This window comes from Bos indicus, chromosome 18, assembly GCF_029378745.1.
Source record: "Bos indicus isolate NIAB-ARS_2022 breed Sahiwal x Tharparkar chromosome 18, NIAB-ARS_B.indTharparkar_mat_pri_1.0, whole genome shotgun sequence".
In the NCBI taxonomy this organism is placed as follows: domain Eukaryota; kingdom Metazoa; phylum Chordata; class Mammalia; order Artiodactyla; family Bovidae; genus Bos; species Bos indicus.
In genome coordinates this window covers 35,570,265-35,591,958 of record NC_091777.1, presented here as the reverse complement: position 1 = coordinate 35,591,958, position 21,694 = coordinate 35,570,265, and the positions used below count along the sequence as shown (strand labels likewise).

At 51.6% G+C, this 21,694-nt stretch overlaps 1 protein-coding gene and 1 long non-coding RNA gene across 7 annotated transcripts; one reads left to right on the top strand and one right to left on the bottom strand.

Moving 5' to 3' along the window:
* The first annotated feature begins 705 nt into the window (after nt 1-705).
* On the top strand, nt 706-21,413 carry ZDHHC1 (zinc finger DHHC-type containing 1). 6 transcript variants are annotated; one of them, XM_019979614.2, is made up of 13 exons: nt 707-1,003; nt 7,860-7,885; nt 8,291-8,336; nt 9,744-9,986; nt 14,367-14,542; nt 16,187-16,288; nt 16,681-16,805; nt 16,898-17,056; nt 17,330-17,442; nt 20,221-20,303; nt 20,535-20,628; nt 20,764-20,842; nt 20,953-21,413. In XM_019979614.2, the coding sequence occupies exons 3-13, from the start codon at nt 8,328-8,330 to the stop codon at nt 21,216-21,218; spliced, it is 1,449 nt and encodes a 482-aa protein (XP_019835173.2). In that variant the 5' UTR covers nt 707-1,003; nt 7,860-7,885; nt 8,291-8,327; the 3' UTR covers nt 21,219-21,413. The 6 variants fall into 6 exon arrangements, with proteins under 6 accessions (XP_070626871.1, XP_019835173.2, XP_070626868.1 ...); XM_070770767.1 differs by having other exon boundaries at nt 7,860-7,997; XM_019979612.2 differs by lacking the exon at nt 7,860-7,885.
* On the bottom strand, nt 3,130-20,224 carry LOC139177084 (uncharacterized). Its single transcript, XR_011561502.1, has 4 exons — nt 18,970-20,224; nt 11,748-12,211; nt 5,870-5,954; nt 3,130-3,242 (listed from the first exon to the last, which is right to left on the bottom strand). It is a non-coding gene; the product is annotated as an uncharacterized lncRNA (long non-coding RNA).
* Nucleotides 21,414-21,694: the final 281 nt, after the last annotated feature.

Below are 21,694 nucleotides of genomic sequence, written 5' to 3'. Positions count from 1 at the left end.
CTGAATCCTTGGAATAAACTGGGTAAAGAGGAACCTAGTAGAGACCAAGACCAAATTTCCCTCCAGCCTGGAATATCAGAAATCCCAGTAGGATTTATGCTTGACTTAAAGGAAATAAAGAAAAGAGAACTTATTCTTTTGGCCACATGATGCCAAAAGTGGGACCATAAGTCTGTGGGACCTTAGTTCCCCTGCCAGAGACTGCACCCGACCAGGGATTGAACCCAGGCCCTCTACAATGAGCGCACAAAGTTCTAACCACTGGACCCAGGGAAGTCCCAGAAAGGAGATATTTTCAGCTCTTACACTTCACACGTTATATTATGGACCACCTTCATATTTATTTGCTTTTCGATATATATTCCTCTTAGCCTGTTATCTCCCTGAAGGGCAGGGATCTCGTGGGTATTCCCTAGGATACGTCCAGTGCCCAGCACATACTCTTATTAAACTGTGCAGGCTGGCTGACGGTTTCCCTAACAGTGATGGGCTCAGGGGAGAAAATGGAGCGGAACGCTTACGGGACAAGTTAGGATTTAGAGAAGACAAGCTGTGGATTGGGGGTAGAGAAAAGTGTGTTTTTGAGGAAGAATGTTGAAAAGGAATGGAGAATGGGGAGCCATGGGGTCCGCGTGAGCCCCGCCCCAGCCTGGGTGCCAGCGCGACGTGACGCAGCGCGGTTTGGCCGCTGTGGGGCGCCGTAGCCCACGCCGTTGCCAGGGGAACGGGCCCAGCGCCGGACGAGGCCCAGCCAGCGTCTGCCTGGCCGGGTGGTACAGCCAGCCCGCTGGACTCGGAGCCGGAGGACTTGCGGGCCTAACCTCCGCCTCGCGTCACGGAATGGGGCTCGGATCCGGGGCGCACAGCCGCCCGGTCCCAGGGACCGTCTCTACCGCGAGAGTCTGAAGCGCGGCCGCTCTGGGGTGGGTGGACAGCCGGGCTCTGGGGCTGAGCCGCTGAGTGACCTTGGCAGGGCCTATCTGGCTCGGCCGACGACGCGCAGGTGAGGAGCCCCCTGTGCAGTTCTCACCTCTAAGCTGAGCCACGGGGGCAGAGCTGCCGCCGCCCGGCCGAGCTTTTCGCCTGGAGCCCGCGCGCGGCCTGGGCTGCAGGTCCTGGGCAGGGCGCCCGGCTTCCTTCTAGCATTCATCAGGTTCGCAGATCTGCATTGAGCGTCTGCTATGTGCCAGGCTCTTTGCCAGGCGCGGGGCCACCAAGGGCTCCAGAGAGGACGCTGCAGTTCTCCAGAACCTGCAGTGTTAAGAAGGGGTCGGGCGGGGGTTGCGGGGAGCAGGCGCCAGATACACGACTAAAGTGATTTCAGGTCAGGTTAAATGGTCTAGTGCTGAAATGAAGGGAGGTCAGGGAGGATCCCCTCTCTCATGCGACTTTTAAGCCAAGATCTAAGGTTGAGAGTCAGCATTGTGATCAGGATAAGGATGTTTCTGGAAGAGGCAAAAGGAAATGCAAAGATCTGGAGGCAGCAGGTACAGAGGAACAGAAAGGGTGAGGGACACTTTGAAGGATGTGGTGGAGCTTTCAACTTTATCCTAGCAGGAGGAGTAAACCACTGAGGAGTTTTGATGTGTTTTTAACTTCTGAAAATCTCACCTCACTCTGGCTGCTGTGGGCAATGTGGTTGTGACAGGGCATACCAGGAAGTCAATTGAGGGCCATCCTAGTTCTGCCAGTATAGCTGTGCCTCCTAGAACTTACTTAGTCTCTCTGAGCCTCAGTGTCGTCATCTGTGAAAAGGGCATATTGCTCTGCATGTTGTTTATGAGAGAGAAAGTGAGAGGCTAGCCACATCTCAGACCGATGACTAGAGAGGCCTATGAGAACAGTTTGAAATGATTGGACCTACTTCAGAAAGTTGTGAGGGATAATAAGCAGATTCTGTCAAAACACTTAAAGCGGTAGCACAGAATAAGTGCCTTCTAAATGGCTGCTACTGCTGCTAAGTCGCTTCAGTCGTGTCCGACCCCATAGATGTCTGGCAGCCCACCAGGCTCCGCCATCCCTGGGATTCCCCAGGCAAGAACACTGGAGTGGGTTGCCATTTCCTTCTCCAGTGCATGAAAGTGAAAAGTGAAAGTGAAGTCGCTCAGTCGTGTCCGTCTGACTCTTCCTGACCCCATGGATTGCAGCCCACCAGGCTCCTCCATCCATGGATTTTCCAGGCAAGAGTACTGGAGTGGGGTGCCATCGCCTTCTCCATCTAAATGGCTAGCAATGGTTATTGTTGTTGTTGAGGCACTATAGGGGAGCAATGATTGGGGCTTGGAATAGAGTGATGGCAGCAGAAATAGTAAGAAGTGGCTTAACTTCCCTTCCTGAAGGACGGTTGGATTTAGAGATGAGTAAGGGGTGGTCCCCGGAGAAGGCAATCCCAGGTAGGCTGCCGTCTATTGGGTCGCACAGAGTCGGACACGACTGAAGCGACTTGGCAGCAGCAGCAGCAAGGGGTGGTCCCTGTTTTTGGAAAACTGGTGATTCACAGCAGGAGACGGGTTTATAAACAGATAATCACCATGAGATTCAATAAAAGCAACATTGGTACTTAATTAGTCAGGTTTTGTTTTTCTTACTTTGTTCTGTCACAACTTTGTTCTAAATGACTGTTTCTTGGTGGGTGTTCTTTTAAGGCTTACTTTCACAATCATGGGATTTGATTTCCTGGTTAAAACCAACAACCCTTGCCTCTGCTCATTGGCCTTATTTCAGCTCCGTGTTGCTCCCTTCTTGTTGTCCTCTTTCCTTGGTTTAACTTGAAGCCCAAACAGTTTGCAGTGATTGCTTCAGGAGGAAAATGGCACAGGGAATGTTTGCAGACCACGTCAACTCAGAAATGACTAAAGTTTCAAGCCTTTCTTGCCCTAGCATCAGACTTCTGCATGTTGTTGATGTGAGGAGCCCAGCCACATCTGAGACCAATGACTGGAGAGGTCTATGAGAAAGGCCTGAAGCTCCAATTTATTTTCTGGGAGTTTCTGTGATGTGTGTCTCTTATTCACATAAGCACTTCCCAGAATTTTAAAGCCAGAGACTTTTCTGGCACCTGTGGGGAATTCTAATAAACAAAGTACTTGCCCCTTGAGGTTTTTTTTTTTTTTTTTTTTTAATGACATTTTTTGCTGTAAAACAGTGTGAACCATGCAGCATTTTCTTTTCAGCCCCTCCTTTTGGAGGGGTTAAATTGGGCATTGGTCAGATCTCAGTGAAAATGGGTTTAAAAGTAGATCCTGGGGGAAAAAAACAAAACGGAAAACGTGTTTTGAAATATCCACAGAAAAGCACACATAGGCAACTATAAATCCTCTAGCAAAAGAAAAGGTTGTTGGGAGTGAAACCTTCCTGTGGTGTGCACCTTCCCTTTGGGTTCTGGAGTCATGGGAAGCTTAGCTGACCTTCAGCCGAGAACTGGAGCAAGGTTCCGCCCGGCTGCTCTTCTGTTGTGCCGCCTGGTTGTCTCCCCAACAGCTCATAGGGAGCTCTTCAGCTGAACAACTCAGAACTGCTTTTGAGAATGAGAAAGTATTGAACTACAACTGACTGCTCTTTTGTTGCATGGTTGTTAGGCAGGATTTCCTTGTTTGTCTGGTGTGATACTACGCTCTAGATCACACGCGCATATTTGGTCCACATGGAAGCCCACTGGGGCCAGGAGGGTAAGAGATGACACCCTTCAATTATTTATTTGACTTTTTGTTTCAAAAGTAGTACACGCACATGGTGAAAAAAGAAATCCAAACAGCACCAAGGAGTACATAGTAAAAACAGATCTCTCTCATCCCTAGCCACTAGATCTCCTTCTCACAGGCTACCTGTGTGTTTGCTTTCTTGCATTTCTTTCCAGAGGGAATCTGTGCATATAGGAATATACATATCTATCCATCCACCTTGGCTTTCACTTACTGGTAAGCACACTCTACAACCATCCCACATCTTGCTTTTCTACTTAGTTCAGTTCAGTCGCTCAGCTGTGACCGACTCTTTGCAATCCCATGGACCACAGCAAGCCAGGCCTCCCTGTCCATCACCAACTCCCGGAGTTCACCCAAACTCATGTCCATTGAGTCGGTGATGCCATCCAACCATCTCATCCTCTGTTGTGCCCTTGTCCTCCTGCCTTCAATCTTTCCCAGCATCAGGGTCTTTTCAAATGAGTCAGCTTTTCACATCAGGTGGCCAAAATATTGGAGTTTCAGCTTCTACTTACCTGTGTATCAAAAGTCATTTCATCTCTCATTTTTGATGTTATGTAGCATTCCATTGTGTGGATGTGCCATATAATTTTTTAATATTGTTTTTTTGGGGCCTTTCTTATTACCAACATGACTGCAATGGATCTCTGTGTACTTTATAAGCATCTGCATAAGATAAATACCTAGAAATGGAATGTCTGGGCCCAAGGGTATATGTTTTCTCAAGTTTGGTGCGTGTGTGTGTGTGTGTGTGTGTGCACATGCACGCTAAATCTCTTCAGTCGTGTCTGACTGTTTGCAACCCCGTGGACTGTAGCCCACCGGACTCCTCTGTCCATGGGGATTCTCCAGGCAAGAATACTGGAGTGGGTTGCCATGCCCTCCTCCAGGGGATCTTCCCAACCCAGGGATTGATCCCGAGTCTCTTATGTCTCCTACATTAGCAGGTGGGTTCTTTACCCCTAGTGACACCTGTGAAGCCCCCTCAAATTTGGTTGACATTACCAAATTGCTTTCCAGCTAATCTTTTTGAAAAATAAAGGAGTGATCTAAAGTGACAGCTTTGTGAAATTCGCCTGCCAGATTCCTCAATCTGTGGGCATTATGCAGGGACCAGAAGCAGGCTCTGTCTCCAGCCCTAACCCATTTCCCTTGTTCCACCGTGTTTCTCCCTGTTGGTAACTCAGTTCTCCAGGCCCTCCAAGCCTCCACATTGGCCCTGTCACCTCTCTTCTGATCCCAGCACTCTATCCTTCCAGTTCTGTGGCCTCTGCCAACAAACCCTCTTCAGTAGTGAAGTAGATTCTTTCCTGAAATTCTCAGACATCTTGCAGAAATGCAGGGATGCCTACAGCCTCTCCAGGGCTAGTACTTTTCATCTCAGTCTGGTTCTTTTGACAGCACTATTCATGAATCTCAGAACAGTATTCCTAAATATTTTTTTTTTTTTTGGTGGGAGCAGAGGTGGGCAAGAGGGAAGTGAACCTGTCAGGTAACTGTTCTCTAGTTCATAATGAGAACTTGAATGGTAAGCTTTTCTTCACTTAAATTAGGCATGTGAGTTAAAGTAGCCTAACATTTTTCTCAAATGCGATTTTAGGCTTTTAGCAAGTGAAGGTTAACATAGATTATTGTCATCCCAGCAGTGGCCTTCACCTTGTTGGGACAGGGAGAGACCTGTATAGCCCTTTCAGCCTACCTCAGAAGCCAGGTGAGCCCTGGGTTTACCAGGCCAGCGACTACCTATGGTGGTTAGCACTCCATGGGGCCTCTTTGTTCTTGCCTTCTTTCTGTCTCCACCAACTTAACTCTGTAGTTTGTTCTATGGCAGCTGAAGGTACTTGAAAATCTTTATCAAGGTCCACATACCTGTCAGCCCACCAAAGATGCAGTGGGTCATCAGGCAGGCAGTGGGGGAACTTGTGGGCTTCACCCCCACCTCCCGCCCATCTCCTCCCAAAGCACTGGGCTGCTGGGCGATTGCCCTCCCTGGGCTAGTCTGCTGTGGTGTCACTTCCCCCAAGTCCATTCTCTTCTTGCTCATGCCCTCCTTCCCACTGTGAATAGAAAGCTTTCTAAAACACCCATCACCTTTATGTCAATTCCCCTGTTTAAATTTTCTGTGACTCACCATGGCTCTTTCAGTAGTACCTAAGCTTACTCACCTGGCCTCCTGTCATCACCTTCTTAAGGAACTGAAGTTGGATCTGCTTTCCTAGCACACAGCAAAACCAATCCGCTGACACCGGGCTGTGGTAAAGGAAAGTACACCATTTATTGCAGGGAGTGAGAGCCAAGAGAGGGAGTGGGAGATATGCCTCAGGTCCACTCCACCGTGGTCTTTGAGTTAGGGTTTTGTTTTATTTTTTAAGGGAAAGAACAAAGAGGCTGGGATTAATCATCATCTTGTGACATTTTTGTGACATGTCTTAATCGTAGTTTCTGGAGTATTCTAGTCTCTGGTTTATGATTTTCTATCCAGGTGGTCCATGGCACAGGGATCTGTTAGTTCATCTTGCACGGGAGAGAAAACCAGAGTTTCTGTGTTGATGATGACATCTATAGTAGCCATTTTAGTACATGTTTTCAGTAATTTTAGTCATATGATTCTGGTTGTTTAGTTTTCAGTTAGCACAAGACTGAAGATACAGGAGACTCAAAAGGGAACAAAGTTTTACATAGATTAATCACAATTTCAGTAAGGAAACTTGATTTTAGGGGGACTTGGTTTCAACCTAGGATCTGACCCTGCACCTTCCCAGGACTCATCTCTCTCTCTCTCTCTGAATCTTGCTCTCTGATCCCAAACCCATCCACTATGTGTCCTGTCATACTAGGCTGCCAAAATACCCATTCACCCACTTCCCTGATATCTGTCTGGGTCTGTCTGGGCCTGCAGAAAGCAGTCCTCTGAGGGCAGGAACCTGGTCTCATATGTGTTTACATCTTTAGTGCACAAGGGGGCTGGGCCAAGACATGAATGCACAAGCTGGCCATGTCTGGGAGCAGGATGACAGGTCTTTTAGTCTGATCTCCTAGGGAAGTGCTGAGAGGAGAAGGACAGCCAGAAAAGTCCCTGGGTCTGATGACAGTGCTTAGTCCCATCCATGCTTAAAGCCCTATCTCCTATTCTCTCCTACCTCAGAGCCCTTTTAATAATTTTTTTGGGGGGTCAAAATCATTTGTGGCCACCAACTCCATAAGGGAAAATGTCATCAGTTAAGAGTGGGTTGGCTCAGACTTTTAATGCAGGTGGCATGCCACCTGGGCAGCTCAGTCTACTCTAGAGTGCTGCCACTTCTGCAGGGGACTTAGACCCAATAGCACCATTCCCCTATCCATGGTCTCATACAAGTGGTACCTCTCTGGGCCAAGGGTACTGGGGTTTGGAATCAGAGCAGTCTCTAAGGTTGTTGGTGGTAGGCTCCTGGCCTCAAATGGTGACGTCTCCTGCCTCAGGCATCAGGGACACAGCAGCACTGGGGGGTGCCCGTGGCCACTGCCAGCCCATTCCAGCAGTGGGGACATGTCAGCCAGCCATGTGCCTCTGCTTCTTTCTTTATAAACTACCTCAAGGTGTAGGGCTATTCAGGAGTGAGGATGGCAAGGAGAAAGTCAGGATTTAGGGGCCCTAATGGATGGTTCCCTTCAAAGAAGTTGCCCTCTTGGATCACCAGAGAACCTATGTTGGAGCCACAAAGATTTGTCTTCCTGAGCAGAACTGCCCAGCTCAACTGTATTCACTGGGCTTGACCTGATGACCTTTGTTTCCAAAAATCAAGGACAAAGATTTGCTACCTCTGGGGACCTTCCAAATAAAGTGATGCCAGCTTTTTGATCACCTTTGTTATCTTTCATCAAAGCTGAGAAGTTCAGAATGACAACCCAGTGGCTCAGCTGTTACGACAATGTGTTCCTTGGGACTACTGACTTAAGAAAGCAACTTCAACCAACCCCATTACTTTGGGCATAAACCTCATAAAACCTCTTAGGATATCAGATATAGTAGCCTCCTCAGTCTGGAGAGATGAGGATACTCCAGAGGGCTATTTAAGGGTAATCATAATGTCTACCGTTTAGGGAGCATTTATGTGTCAATGTGTGTTACTGATCTGTGTATAGCCCTAGGTGGGCATCTCTACCCCTGTTTTTCAGATGAAGAAACTCAAGCCCTTCAGCTAGTAAGCAAAGAACCAGAAGTTGAACCTAGATCTGTTTCCTCCAAAGCTGGGGTTCTTTTCCCACCTTTCATTGGTTTTTACTGAAGACAAAGCAAATGACCAAAGGATTCCAGTTGAGTCCCTGGGAGAAAACTAGGGTCACTCCATTTAGCTTTGAGATGAGGCTACTCAGAATCTCCAGGTTTGGTTTGTGGGAGGCCCTGGGCCTTGGGTGGTATGACCGGCAGAGTGGCTGAGTATGAATGTTTGGCAGTTAGGGTAATAGCCATGGGGCGGGAAGAGATGGGGTGGGGTATGGGTGCCTGGTGACTATACAGATTGAAGGCAGGGCAGAACAGGGCAGGAGGCTTTGAGTGGCTCAGGATTTCACATCATTTACTGTGCCCATATTTCCTTTTATTTCAGATGTTTTCAAGTCAGCAAACATTACTGAGCGCCTACTATGTACAAGGTATGTTCTGCATGTTTGGGGGAAGGGATGTGGGGGAACAGAGGTGGATGAATCACAGTACCATTGCTGCCCTTAGGGGAAGCTGGCATAACAGGGGGGCAGACATAGAGATGGCAAAGTGTACCAAACAGCAAAGTGACCTGCCCAATAAAAACTGAGTGCGAAGGCCCCCTGACTCACTTGGAGCATCAAGGAAAGCTTCCTGGATGAAGTGCTCGCAGTGGACTCTGAAGATCAAGTCACATTTTGTTGAGTTGAGAAATGAGGAAGGTGTTATAGGCAGATGTGCTGATGGGGGAAAGGGTCCTGCCATACCCTTTGTCTTAGTCAGACTTCCTGGCCAAAGGCATGGGCTTCTGAAAGGAGAGTCCAGCTGCCAGGGATTTTGATCTTCCCACCAAGAGCTCCGAGTTGGCCTGTCCACCCAAGTGGGGCACTGCCTGCCCAGGCTCTGGTTTCACCTCAGGTTCAAAAGATACTGGGGGTTGGGCTCTTTTTCCTGTAATACTAGGCCCACCTGTCTGCTCTGCACGTATCCTTTGACAACCAGGTCAGCTCTTGGGCTGAGGGATGGTGGGATGGGGCTGGAAGAGTGCTGCCATCTGGTGGTTTGGCTCTGGACAAGGCTTGTCTTTCCCTGAGCTCCCTCAAGTGAGTCAAAAGGCATCAGCTCACCTTTTTGTTCTCACTGCACTAGGCCCAGGTTTACTTAGAGATACATGGTCATTTCCCCTGCTGGAGAGAACCAGTGAGGAATCCTCCCCTCTCTCTTGTGTGCTGTTTTCTCTTCAGCCAAGAAGCTCAGGCAGCTTATCTGAGGCACAGGGGAGATGGTTCAGGGCCCCCCAGTCCTTGAAGAGTGTGTATATGTTTGCTAGGACCAGGGGCCAGATCCCTCTCCTGAGTACTCCCACTCCCTATTTCCCTTAGCAGAGCGTATGGGGGCCCTCTCTGAGGGCCCTCATACTTGCATTTGGGCCTCGGGACAGAGGTGACTAATCCTAACAGAATCAGCATGTGTTCTCATCACTCTGGCTCCAGCCTGATATTGTTACCAGATGAGAACATGTCTTATTGGGTTTAATTTTGATGGCTGTGGAAACAGAGCACTTTGAGTAACAGGCAGTCAGACTGTGTCCTAAATAAACCCTGGACCCTCCTACCTTGTCTTGGCTAAGGCTGGGGCCAGAGCTCGCTCTGGGGCTTTGAGGCCAGCACTCAACTGCCATGCTCCCCTCACTATCAGGCTCCTCATGCTAGGGTCCTGGATCCCCTGCAGAGTAACTGGGAGAGAGCTTCACATTCCAGCCTGCCCCTCCTGCTGAAAGCTGACTGCAGGCATGGGGCTTTGGGCTCCAGCCTGGGCCTCCTAGGCTAATGCTGTCTCTACTCTTTCTCCCTCTGGAGATGAACATCTGCAACAAGCCCTCTAACAAGACAGCCCCTGAGAAGAATGTGTGGACCGCACCTGCACAGGCCAGCGGACCCTCCCCGGAGCTGCAGGGCCAGCGGTCCCGCCGGAATGGGTGGAGCTGGCCCCCGCACCCACTCCAGATTGTGGCCTGGCTGCTGTACCTCTTCTTTGCTGTGATTGGCTTTGGGGTCCTAGTTCCCCTCCTGCCTCACCACTGGGTGCCTGCTGGCTATGCTGTATCCTTGGGAAAGTATGGGGCTGGTACATGGGAGAGTGCAGACAGTGGATGGAGGGACATGGGCAAAGCCCAAAGCTGGGTTCCAGAGCCTCAGACAGTGCAAATGGGCCCTGTCTCTGCCTCGGGGTCCAGCTGCCTACCTGCTGGCCTCCAACACACATCTGACCCCTCTGCCTGACTGGATGAGGGAAAAGACCTAATGAACCTTGGAGCATTGAAAGCCCCACACAGATGGGAACCTCATCAACTGAGGTACAACAAGAGCAATTATAGATGAGAACCTTAAAGCTCTCTTTAAGCTAATTATATCCAGAGCTCAACGAAGGATGAAAGAGATGTTCCATTTATGAAATACTTTTTCACTTTTTGGAAGGAATCATGGTAGCTTCCTTTACATATTAAGTTCCTGGTATATTTAAAATATGGTTTTATTTACAGGGATGATTATGCCATACCCAGGACTGTTTAGGAGCTCATTGATTTTATAAATCAGACTCTTTTAGGGTAAGGAAAGTTGAATTGACAAAAGGAGGGATAAAGATGCCCTGGAAACTCCTGGGAACTGTGACAAATATGCACTTGCCTGATCTTGGTGATGTGACTGTCCCTGCCCTGGCCATAACCCCCAGGAAGAGAGGATTAAGGTGCAGCAGGTGGCCCCAGTCCAGAGGGTGCCCATGAGAATGTGCCCTGGTATGTATGCTTCGTGGAGATGATTCCTTGGGCCTCTGGGAGAAGGTAGCCTAGGGTGAGCTAAAGGAGTTAACAGGGATAAATTTGAAAGTCTCAGGCATAGAGTTAGCACCCTTCAACTCAGGCCTTGCAGGGCTGCACAAGGCTGAACAGCTTCTGCCAACTGCACATCTCAGCCTCCTCTGTCTGACAGGAAGAATCCTGCCTGCTTCCCAGGCAGGGGATGAGGGAGCACACCAGATGTGTGTGTGAGCACCAGAATGTATGAGCCATGAATGTGAGCATGCTCTCTTGGGAAACCATAGAGCCCTTGGCTGGTAGGTGACAAGGGCAGGTGAGTGGAGAAAGACTCTAGAGAAGGTTGTTGGTCTCAGATGCAGCAGTGTCACAAGGGGACTTCCTGGTTCACTGGGACCCAGGACCTAGTCCTCAACTCTGAAAACTAGACTTTCTCTGAGGTAACCCACAGGGCTTATTCAGTACTGTTAAGTAGAATGCTTCATGGGACATTCCTCCCATGACCTGGAATGGGTACACCACTTACTCAAGACTACTGGGTTTCTGCCATCAAGGTACCTGATTAATAACCACATGGTTTGGAGTGAGTAGAATTAGAGCAAATAATAGTAAACATGAGTAACTAGAATTTATTGAGCACCTATATGTGCCAGGCACTGTACCAACCCTGTACATGGATGATCTCATTCAATCCTCATAATAATCTGTAAGGAAGGCGTTCCCCTGACTTTAATTAAAAAAAAAAAAAAAGAAAGAAAATAGGGCTTAGAGAGATTAAATGACTTCCTGAGGTCGCATCACTGGTATCCAGTGAGGCCAGGACTGCCCAGGCAGCCTGACTCGGAGGCAAGTGGGATGGTTTGAGGGTTTTGTCTTCTCCATATTTACTGCTTTGGGCAATGCTGGAGGCTCACAGAACCACCTGGTTTGCACTCTCATTTCTTGGCCTGAATGGTTCTGTCTTTCCATCAAAGCTACCTTCCTTCTGCAGGCTCCCTTAGGGCCCCTGAAGAATGAAGTAGGGTAATTGTGTGTACCAAGCACTCACCTTGTGCCTAGAACTGGCCTGGGCCCTGGGGTTGCAAGGATGAGAACACAGGGCCCCAGTTCTCGGTGCTCAGCTTCCAAATGGAGGAAAGCCTAGTAGTGTGGAGATCATCACTTGGTAAGTAAGAGGGCAGGGACTCATTCAGCAGAATGTGGGTGCAGGAGGAGGGCCATGTAGACCAACATCACTGGGGGCCCAAATGCGCTCCTATTGCCCTCAGTTCCCTGCCTTCCTTCCTCCTGGCCTCGCTCAGTATTCTTGGCTCCACCCTCTCCCTTCATCATCTATATCCAGTCAGTCATCAGGTCCTGTTGATTTTGCCTCCTAAAAGGTATTGTATTTGCCCTCTTTTCTCCCCACTGCCAGCTGCCTCTCTTACCTAGATGACCATTTCGTCTCCAAACAGGTCTCCCTGCACATGCTCTCACTCCAGCCAGTCTCTCTCTCTCTGTAGCCAGAGTGCCCTTTCAAAAAACAAAAATGATAAAGTTACTAATACCCTCTAATGGCTTCTTCCTGCCATAACGTTTAAGATCCTCAAGGCTCTCCACATTCTGGACTCTGCCCATTTCCCCATCATCTTCTTATTTTATTTCCTCTGTTGTTCTCTGTTGTGACAACACTGGTCTCTGGGGAAGCCCTTAGCTCCTCTCTCCACCCCAATACCCAGCTAAGTTAGAAGTCAAGAACTAGCAGTCCATGGGCCAGTTTGGCCTATAGATTTTTTTTAATTGAGTGATAATGAACACACTAAATAGACATATCTGAAGGGCTTCTTCAGCAGGTACATTTTAAAAATTACTTATTTCCTTGTCAGCATTTTAAAATTTTAAAAATTAAAAAAATGAGATGCCTCATATATCCAGATACAAACCCAGATTTCTGGTTTTGAAAAGCCAGAATTTGGTGACCTAGGCTCTCTTTCTGGCATGGCACCAACGAGTTGAGCTGGAACCACACATCAGCCACCCTGTTATTTGGGGCTTTGCTTGTTCCCAGCACCCAGCCTGGCCCCCTTTCCTCTTTATATTTCCTGCTGGTTCCTGTGCCACTCCAATTATCAGCTGACATAATACTTCCTCAGGGAAGATTTCCATATCCCTTTCGACTAGATGAGGTCACCCAGTTACAAACTCACATAGTCCCATGAACTTTCTTTATCACAATCAACCTACTCTTCGATTAACATCTGTGTTTCCTGCAAGACTGTGGGCTCCTTGGGGATGGGGACCAAGTCTGTTTGTTCCTGCCATATGCCTTAGTGCCTGATGTAGAGAAAGACCTCAGTAAATAGTTGAATGAATGAACCAGGGGGTGAGGGGTGGGAGAAGTGTTGAAGCAGGCAGGAAACTAAATGTTTTCCCACATTCAGTGTGTCTGAAAAGAGGTTGGAATGGTGAGGAGTAGTGGTTGGTAATACCAAGAGGTTTGAGAGGAGCCAGAATGAAAACGGCCATGAGCATTGAACCTGAAGAGAAAACTTTAGCTTGAGAGCCATTGAAAGCCATTGCAGGAGTTTAAGCAGTCAAGGCCTTAAGTTTAAGCTTTTCAGAGCTCACTTTAGGACCAAGTGAAGAGTACACTCAAGGGGACCCAGACAGGAGGAGCAGAGTCCAGAGACTATGGAATAGCCCAAGCAAGAGGTGAAGGCCTGATCCAGAGCCAGGGTTGTAGGGATAGAGAGGTTGTGGTGGGCCACAGGATTGTCTCTGTCAGCTCTGGTACAGCATGTTAGGGTGGAGCCTGGCTCCTGCAGACGTGTAAGAAAATTTGGCTGCTGGGAGGAGGAAGAAAAAAGGAGGTTGGACAGCTGATGGATGGAGGATAAATGATGGAGAGATATCTGACTGGCTAGCAAAAGGACAGATGGATGGATGAATAACTAGATGGAGAGTGGATGGCTGACTGGGTGGAATCTATTTGTAAAATTTTATTATACATTCACTTTGCAGTAAGTTGTCAGCATACTTGTGCCCAGCCTTTGGTCCAGTTGCTGAGTAGATAGATCCTGGAAGATCTGTGTTTCAGGAGTTGGCCATGTGCCCACTGGCCAGCCCTTAAACATGTCAGGCCATCCCAGACATTCAGCCCCAGGATTCTGAGTACCTGAACTTAGGGAGGCAGTGGGTCTATGAGGCTCCATCTGCAAGTGACTCTCCAGCTGGCCTGGCTTCTGGGAGGGGATGTTTGCATCCTTCTCAGAAGCAAGATAAATGAGCTTAGAATTTGTATTTTGGGTCCTTCAACCTTAGAGGATGATCTCTTTTAGTCTTATTTCACCATTCAGAATCTGAAACCAGGTCAGATTCTGAGGTAAGACCAGCCAGGGTCTGCACCACGTCTGGGGCAGTGAGGCCAGGGCCCTGTAGTTGGTCTCCTCAACAGCAGCAGTGCTGGTTTGTGAGCTCCATTACAGGATAGCCCCTCTGTTCTTCCATCTAGGGCACGGGTATGCTAGAGATGTCTGACAAGGAGGCTCTTGGGTAGCAAGGAGGTAGCACAGGCAGAGTCTCTGCACTGGGGAATTGCATACAGGTAGAGAACAGTTCTTTGGCCACAGGAAGCAGGGGTGGGCTCTCAGCCAGCAGTGTGGAGTGAGTCTTTAACCTGTTGGGCCAGTGCATGGGTGCCATCTTTGCTGGTCATCTCGTGGTGCACCTGACTGCTGTTTCCATCGATCCAGCAGATGCCAATGTGCGGGACAAGAGCTATGCAGGGCCTCTGCCCATCTTCAACCGCAGCCAACATGCACACGTCATTGAAGACCTACACTGCAACTTGTGCGACGTGGATGTGTGAGTGCACGTGGATTGGGTGTGTGTGGCCAATGAGTGCGCCTGGGGAACTGCCAGTGGGAGCTCAAGGCAGACAGGGGCATGCCCAGGCTTTACAGTCGTCCTGAAGCTTCAGAACCCTTGTATTTCACACAGTCAAGAATCTTGGTGGAGTGACAGAGAACTGGGTGAAGGAGAAGGTGAGGAGAAGGTGCCTGGAAGCAGAAGATGAGGAATAGCATTTCCATCAGTTAAAGTAGGAAACATTTGGCACTGCTACAAACATTGCTAATGACTAACTCTGCCAGTAACCACCCCTTTCTCTCACTAGCATCCCCAGGTATGGGCAGGGAGGGGAACTAACAGAAGCTAACACCCAAGTACTTATCATGTGCTAAGTGCTTTTGAACAACCACCCCGCAGGGTGGGTAACATCTTTCTCACTTCACAGAAGAGGAAGAATCCAGTGTTCCGAAAGGCTGAGGTTGGTCATATGGCTCTTGGGCAGCAGAGCCAGATTCATAACCCAGCCTGCCTGGAGCTGGAGCCAATATACTGTTATCCTTGTTTATGCACAACTCTGAGGCCCAGAGAAGCCAAGTGACTTAATTCAGGTCACATTGAGGGGTTAGAATGTACAGAGCCCAAACCCTTTGGCTGGTCCAGACTGCCTCCCTAGGCCCTTCCCTGGAGCATCCCAGTCTCTCAGCCTTAAGAAGGGGATCTGGAATTGGGTATGGTTCAAGGCTAGCTCCCCCCACCCCCCACCAACTTTTAATATTAAGACCCAGGAAGTTTGTTGAAGGGGCTCTGTCCGTAGGACAGAGAAAGAGTCAGTGGCGTTAAGACGCTGAGGACTTTGGCATCAATCCTTTCCTTCACTAGACATCAGTCAGTGTCCTGTTCCTCAGTGGATGCTCTGGCAGTTGCTGCCTGTTCCAGGGCTCCATTCTGTTCTGCGAAAGGGGACTGAAACTTATCCTTCCACTCTCCTTTGGGCTTTCCTTGTTCCTCCCTGGGGCAGGGAGATTCACTTGCATCCCTAACTTGGCCTCCCTTCATCTTATCCCCTGTGGTGAACTGCTTGCTGCTCACCCAGATGTCTGCCTGCCCTGCTCCCTTTGGCTCCTTTGGCTTATCCCAGATAGACTGGAGTTTTCTGGAAGAATGCCAGAAAAATTCCCACAGTCTGGCAGAGAAGCAGAGACTCAAAAAAATGGTGATGTCAGGAAGAGCAATGCAAGCCCTGGATCCAGCAGCCTTGCTCTCTTCTGCTACCTGGCCCCATACCTGCACTCTCTCCTGACTGGGCAAAGGGGGTCCTTGCTTGGAAAGGAACCTCCATTTTCATTTCACACCACCATCACCCATATGCATAGTTCCAGAGGGGGACAATATAACGCTGTCTCCTCCTCTTACCCCTGGGTACACCTCCCTTCCCGCCCGCGCCTCCCCACCTCTTCAGAAGCACTGTCTCCTCTAGGTGTCCCGCCCCACCGTGCCCGTCACCAGAGGGCGCGCGCGCTCCCTGTAGACGCGCTCTGCTCTCCGCTTAGGCGCGGGTGAGTGACCCGCTCCAGGCACAGAACCGGCAACCCCCAGGCCAGGATGGTCAACAAAGGGTGGGGTAAGCCCGCGATCGCTCTGTGCCCCCTCCCACCGCAGGAGTGCTCGTTCCAAGCACTGCAGCGCCTGCAACAAATGCGTGTGCGGCTTTGACCACCACTGCAAGTGGCTCAACAACTGTGTGGGCGAGAGGAACTACCGGTGAGAGCCAGATCCGGGCCACAGGGGTACCTGGGGATGCGTGTTGAAGTGTGTGAACCAGGGCCCTTGAACTTTCATATGGGGCCAGGAGAGGATGGGAGGTACTTGGAGAACCTGTGTGCTGGTCTGAGGGTGAGGCTCTCCATGGCTTCCACCTGACAGGGCTGAGGGTAGGTTTGGAATCTTTCTCCTCCTGGCCCAGGGAAAGGTGGAGAGCCTATTGGGGGTGGCTGCCTATCTCCACCTTTGCCCTAAGCCTTCGGCTTCCTGAGGAGTTAGGGCTGTGGGGTCAGAGGCCCAGCTCCCCCTCCCAACCACTGGCCCTTCTGAGCTCTGGGCCCTTGCCCAGCTGGAGCACCTGGGTGCTGACAGCTGCCCATGGCTGGGCCCAGGCTCTTTCTACACAGTGTGGCATCTGCCTTACTGGGCGTCCTGCTCCTCGTGCTGGTGGCCACTTATGTCTTTGTGGAGTTCTTTGTCAACCCCATGCGGCTGCGTACCAACCGCCACTTTGAAGGTCAGTCTGGGTTCCAGGCCCACTCCCACCCCCTAGCCTGTCTGGTCACTTGTCACAGCCCTGGCTGAGCACAGTCTGCTCATGCCTTGCAGTCCTGAAGAATCACACAGATGTGTGGTTCGTGTTCCTGCCTGCTGCCCCTGTGGAGACGCAGGCTCCTGCCATCCTGGCTCTGGCTGCCCTACTCATCCTTCTGGGCCTGCTCTCCACAGCCCTGCTCGGCCACCTGCTCTGCTTCCACATTTATCTCAGTAAGTGCCACCCCGGCCCACATACACACCCACACCTTCCTTGCAGGGGATGGGGTCCCTAAACTGGAGGAAGTTACCCAGTTTGGGCTGTGGAGCCCTGAAACTATGCCCCTTCCTAGTGCTGGCTCTCTAATGGTGACTCGTCTCACTCTGTGGCTTAGTGGATATGGACACAATGGGTTTTAGCCTGCAGCTGGGTACCCTCCCTCACCTTCTGAAGCCCAGGTTCACCTTCCTTTTCCATTACACTGAGCCCTATCTTCACCCCCTCAGTGTGGCACAAGCTCACCACCTATGAGTACATTGTGCAGCATCGTCCACCACAGGAGGCAAAGGGGGCCCACAGGGAGCTCGAGTCATGTCCCCCGAAGATGCGGCCCATTCAGGTATAGAAGTGTCCCAGAATGCTGAGGGAGTGGGAGAAGGGGTGTGGGAGGGGTGATGGGCTACGCAGCAAGTAGTCAATGATAAGACAGGGCAAAAGGAAGCAAGCCTGGAATAGCAGCTGGGGTAGTGGGTGCTGGAGGCAGCAGGGGCGAGGGCAAGTGTGTACTAAGCATGTGCCTGCTTGTTCAAGTGTGGGCACAGCCAGAGGTAGCCCTGCATTTCCCTGACCCCAGGGGAAAGGCTTGGAGCATGCACTGGAGAGCGCAGAAAGCGGGAGCCTGGAAGTGGGCAGGGTGGGGCTGAAGGAGGAGAGAGGGCTGGACCAAGGACTGGTTCACCAGGATGGAGCCATCAGTTCTCTCCACCTGTGACCCTGAGCTTTTATACCCATTACCCCATTCAAATCTTGAAACAGCCCATGAGGCAAGTCATGCTACTATCTCCATGTTGCAGATGAACAAATTGAGGCCAAGAAAGATTTAAAAAGCTGGGTCTAGGAAGAGTTAAGGTCTCCACACTCTGAAGCAGGAATCCTCCAGCCCAGGCTTGGGGCCTGGCCAGCCCAGCTGCTAATCAGCCTATCCCCATTCCCACGCCCCTTGGCTTCCTGAGGTCAACAGCTGGGGGTGGGGTGGGCCTGTCCTTGGAGCCCCCAGGGACTGGGAAGGCAGGGGGCCCAGGCAGGCCTTGTTGGGAAGGCTGAGTTCTGGATCCAAAGTCCTCATGGCAACTGGACACAAACACAGGCTAGTGGGTGGACTGAGGAAGGATTTGGGACCCCACCTCTCCTCTCCTCATTGCCACGGGGTGGGCCAGGCTGCCAGGTCTGGGAAGGCCTGGGGGAGTGATGGCTGTTAGTGGAGAAACCTCCCCCCAATCCCTGCTACACTACTGAGTACCTGCCCTAGTGCTGGGCCCTGAACCCATCCGTGTAAGCACAGTGGCAGCCATCCTGGGAGTGGGCATCACCCCACTTCACAGAAGAGACAAGCTCAGAGAGGTAGGCAGGAGACTTCAAGCTTCACAGCAGTGCCCATTTGGGCTGGCCTTGGGATCCCCAAACTCAAAGGCTCAGGGCCTTGGCTCTGCAGTTACTGCCTGCTTAGGCTTTGAGGCTAGATGTGCCAGCAGCCAGGGCACTTAATATCATCTGAAAATGACCTGAGGGAGACCTTCCCAGAGGGAGCAGGGTGGAGAGCTGAGGTGGAAAGGTGCCATGTATTATACCACTCAGGAATGGGCATGTTTTGAAGGTCTCAAGGAGGATTGTAGGGACAGCTGTGAGGAGGGGAGTTTGAATGGGGACACCCTGGTGGCACCTTCAAACCTCCCCAGATGGCTAGGGCCTGGCTCCTGTCCCACTGTGACCCATCAGGCTTATGGGACGATCCTCTACAACTGCTGCTCTCAGTCCTCTGCTTCTGGACTCCAGGAGCACCAGGGTAGGCTTTGCCTCCTCTCTCCTGGGCCCTGGAGGGGTATTAAGTCCACACTGGTGCAGAGGAAATGTGTGGGGAAAGGATTACCTTGATGTCCCAGTCCTTGTGCTGGGCTTTGACCCTTTCCTCTTTCCCAAGGCTCCTCTTCTCAGGCTGGCACCCCCACAGTCCTCTCCAAAGGGCCAGCCTGAGCAGATGTTGCACGCAGGGCTTGCCTGGGGCCTCCTTCTCCGCATCTGTGTAGCCAACCCATGACTGGCTGGGCTCGTCCCCCAGACCTGCTAGGGCTGTCCTGCAGGCAGCCTCCCCACCCCCACCCTGAGCAGGAATGCGGGAGGGGCCCCACTCTGGAGCCGTTGCCCCCAAACATAGGCTTGTTTTAGAGACGGCGTTGCTGTTATAGTGTCTTCTCTGCATTAGTCAGGACGCCTGGGTCTCCATGGAAACAACTGTCGAGCCAGTGACAGCTGTCCGGTGCCCTGCCCCCTCCACTAGGTTCCCATCTCTGGCCATTTCTCTGGCTTTTGTTTCCTCACCTGCAGTCCTCTCGGGCGCGGCAGGGGCGCATGCTGCGTGCTAGGGTGCAAGCCCAGGCCACTCCTGCTACCTCCCAGCCTTACTTTAAGGCGTTTGGTCGGCTGCTCCAACGGTCACTGCGAGGATCAGCAACTAAACAAGACAGAGAACTCACCCATAAGCCTGGTCCCAGGTGGGACCGCGGCGCTGTTTTTCCCACCACTTATTGCCTTCCCTTTACCAACAGAAGTTGGGGAGACCACTCATCCCCCCAATTCCCTCCAGCAGCTGAGATTGTGTCTGGTACTCTGAGGACTCAGCTCTCAGGGAGCCATGGATCCCTGCATGTAGCCTTGCAGCCGCAGGTGCACACGCGAGTGTGTGAAGTGCCAGGTTTCCCAACCAGGGAAAAAAGTTGGTTTAAAGACTGAAGAGCTAGAAGGAGCCAGGAGCTAGAAGGAGCCAGGAGCAAGAGGAGGCCTCTCTGAGTCCCTCTTTGCCCCGCCCCAACTTGGCCAGAACAGCTCTAGACTGGGTACATTGGACCCATGAGGCTGGAGGCTTCCCGGAGGAGGTGGAATTTGAAGTGAGGAAAACAATGGGGATGGGGTAAGGTACAAACACAGGTGTTTTAAGCCTCATTCTGCATTGGGGTTTTCCCAGCATAACTGGGAAGCCTAGAGAACAGCCATAGACCTCTTTGCCCACACCTCCCAGAGAGAACAGTAAGGGGGTGTGTCCTAGACAGAGTGGGCCTAAGGACCCAGGAGGCCCTGGACCCATACCTAGCCTCCCAGCCTCCCTCACCTCCACCTTCCCCAGGAGATGGAGCTCTACATGCGGACCTTCAGCCATGTGCGCCCAGAGCCCCCTGGCCAGGCCAGGCCTGCCGCAGTGAATGCCAAGTGAGTGCAACTTGGGCAGGGCCACCTCACATCTCCCATTGGCGTGGCAATGAGGTGGGAGAAAGGAGTTAGGCCAAAGCCAAGGCATGGGTCTTGGTCCAGCCCAATGTGGCCTTGGACAGATCAATGCCTCCTTCCAGCTAGGAAGGGAGGCTTATTTTAGAACCTCCAACAGGGTGGTATTTGAAGGAACAGCAGCATCAAGCACTTACCCTCGCACTTCCCCTTCAGTCCCTCCCGATTCCTTGCTACCCGCGGCCAAGTGGAGCCTCCACCGCCCTCCTCCCCAGAGACTCTCGCTCTGCCCCCCCGGATACAACCCCAGGTAGGGGGGACTGTGCTGGGCTCCTGCCCAGGTGGAAGGGGATGGGAAAGAAGTCTACCCCTCTCCATTCCTCCGCGTCTTTTGGCGAGGTGAGGTCTGGGGAAGGGTTATTCAGGCTTCCCTCTGTCTCTGCAGAAAAAGAGGAAGCGGCGCATGTATAAGGTACCGACCTCTGGGACCTTGAACAGAGAGCCCCAGTTGCCCAGGCTGCCGGGTGAGCGCCCATTCCTGACCGGAATCTGCTCGGGGAGCTCCGAGGGAGGGAAAGGTAGGGCCCTTAGTGAGTAGCAGCTCCTAGTCTTACGTTCTCTTCCAACCCCATAGGGCCCCGGACCCCCGGCCGCCGCTCCAGCTCGTCGTCGGACTCCGCGGACGCCAGCCCTGCAGAAGCCTATCACTCGGCGTCTGGCGAGTCCTTGGACGAGATCCCAGTGGCTCAAACGCGCTTAGGCAGCGCCGCTCTGGCCGCCCCGGTGGGTAGGCCCCGAGAGCCCGGGCTGGCGCTGCAGGCGCGTGCGCCCGCCGTTTTCGTGAGCCCGAGCAGCGGCGAGCCCCGCGCGCGGGGCGGCCCCGAGGCTGATCTGGCTTAGCTGGGCGAAGAAGCAGGGATGGCGGAGGAGCGGCGGGACCGACTCTCTATGCAAAAACCCCATCCCTGCCGCACCGAATGCACTTTAGGGGCCCCTAAGGGCCGGCGGGATCGGCCCCACTCCCCACTCCACTACTCAGCAATACCCGCCCAATCAGCTGTGATGCTCCAATAAACTTTTTTATGCTTTTGCGGACTTGGTGCACACTTTTTTAACGACAGGGGTCACGGGCCCTCCTGGAGCCGCATCATTGCCTGTTGGCCTAGGAGCACAGGATGAGGTGGGTCCCCCACATTGGGTGGCTATCCAGATTGTCATATGGAGAAACTCAAGTACCAGGCTCCTGGTTGGGAAAGGCCCTAGAAGCTCCCTAGTGGAGGTTATTTTTCTTGAAGATAGGGTTTGCACTTGGAGAGAGGAGGAAAGCAGCATTTGTGTTAGGAAGGCAGCAGCGGAAGCAGAGACGCCGAGGCTAA

What these genes read in the sequence shown, in the direction of transcription:
- ZDHHC1 (XM_019979612.2), top strand. An exon ending in GGGTGCCTGCTGGCTATGCT is followed by an intron (nt 9,987 to 14,366) that starts GTATCCTTGGGA and finishes CTGTTGGGCCAG; the next exon opens with TGCATGGGTGCCATCTTTGC. An exon ending in GTGGGCGAGAGGAACTACCG is followed by an intron (nt 16,289 to 16,680) that starts GTGAGAGCCAGA and finishes GGCTGGGCCCAG; the next exon opens with GCTCTTTCTACACAGTGTGG.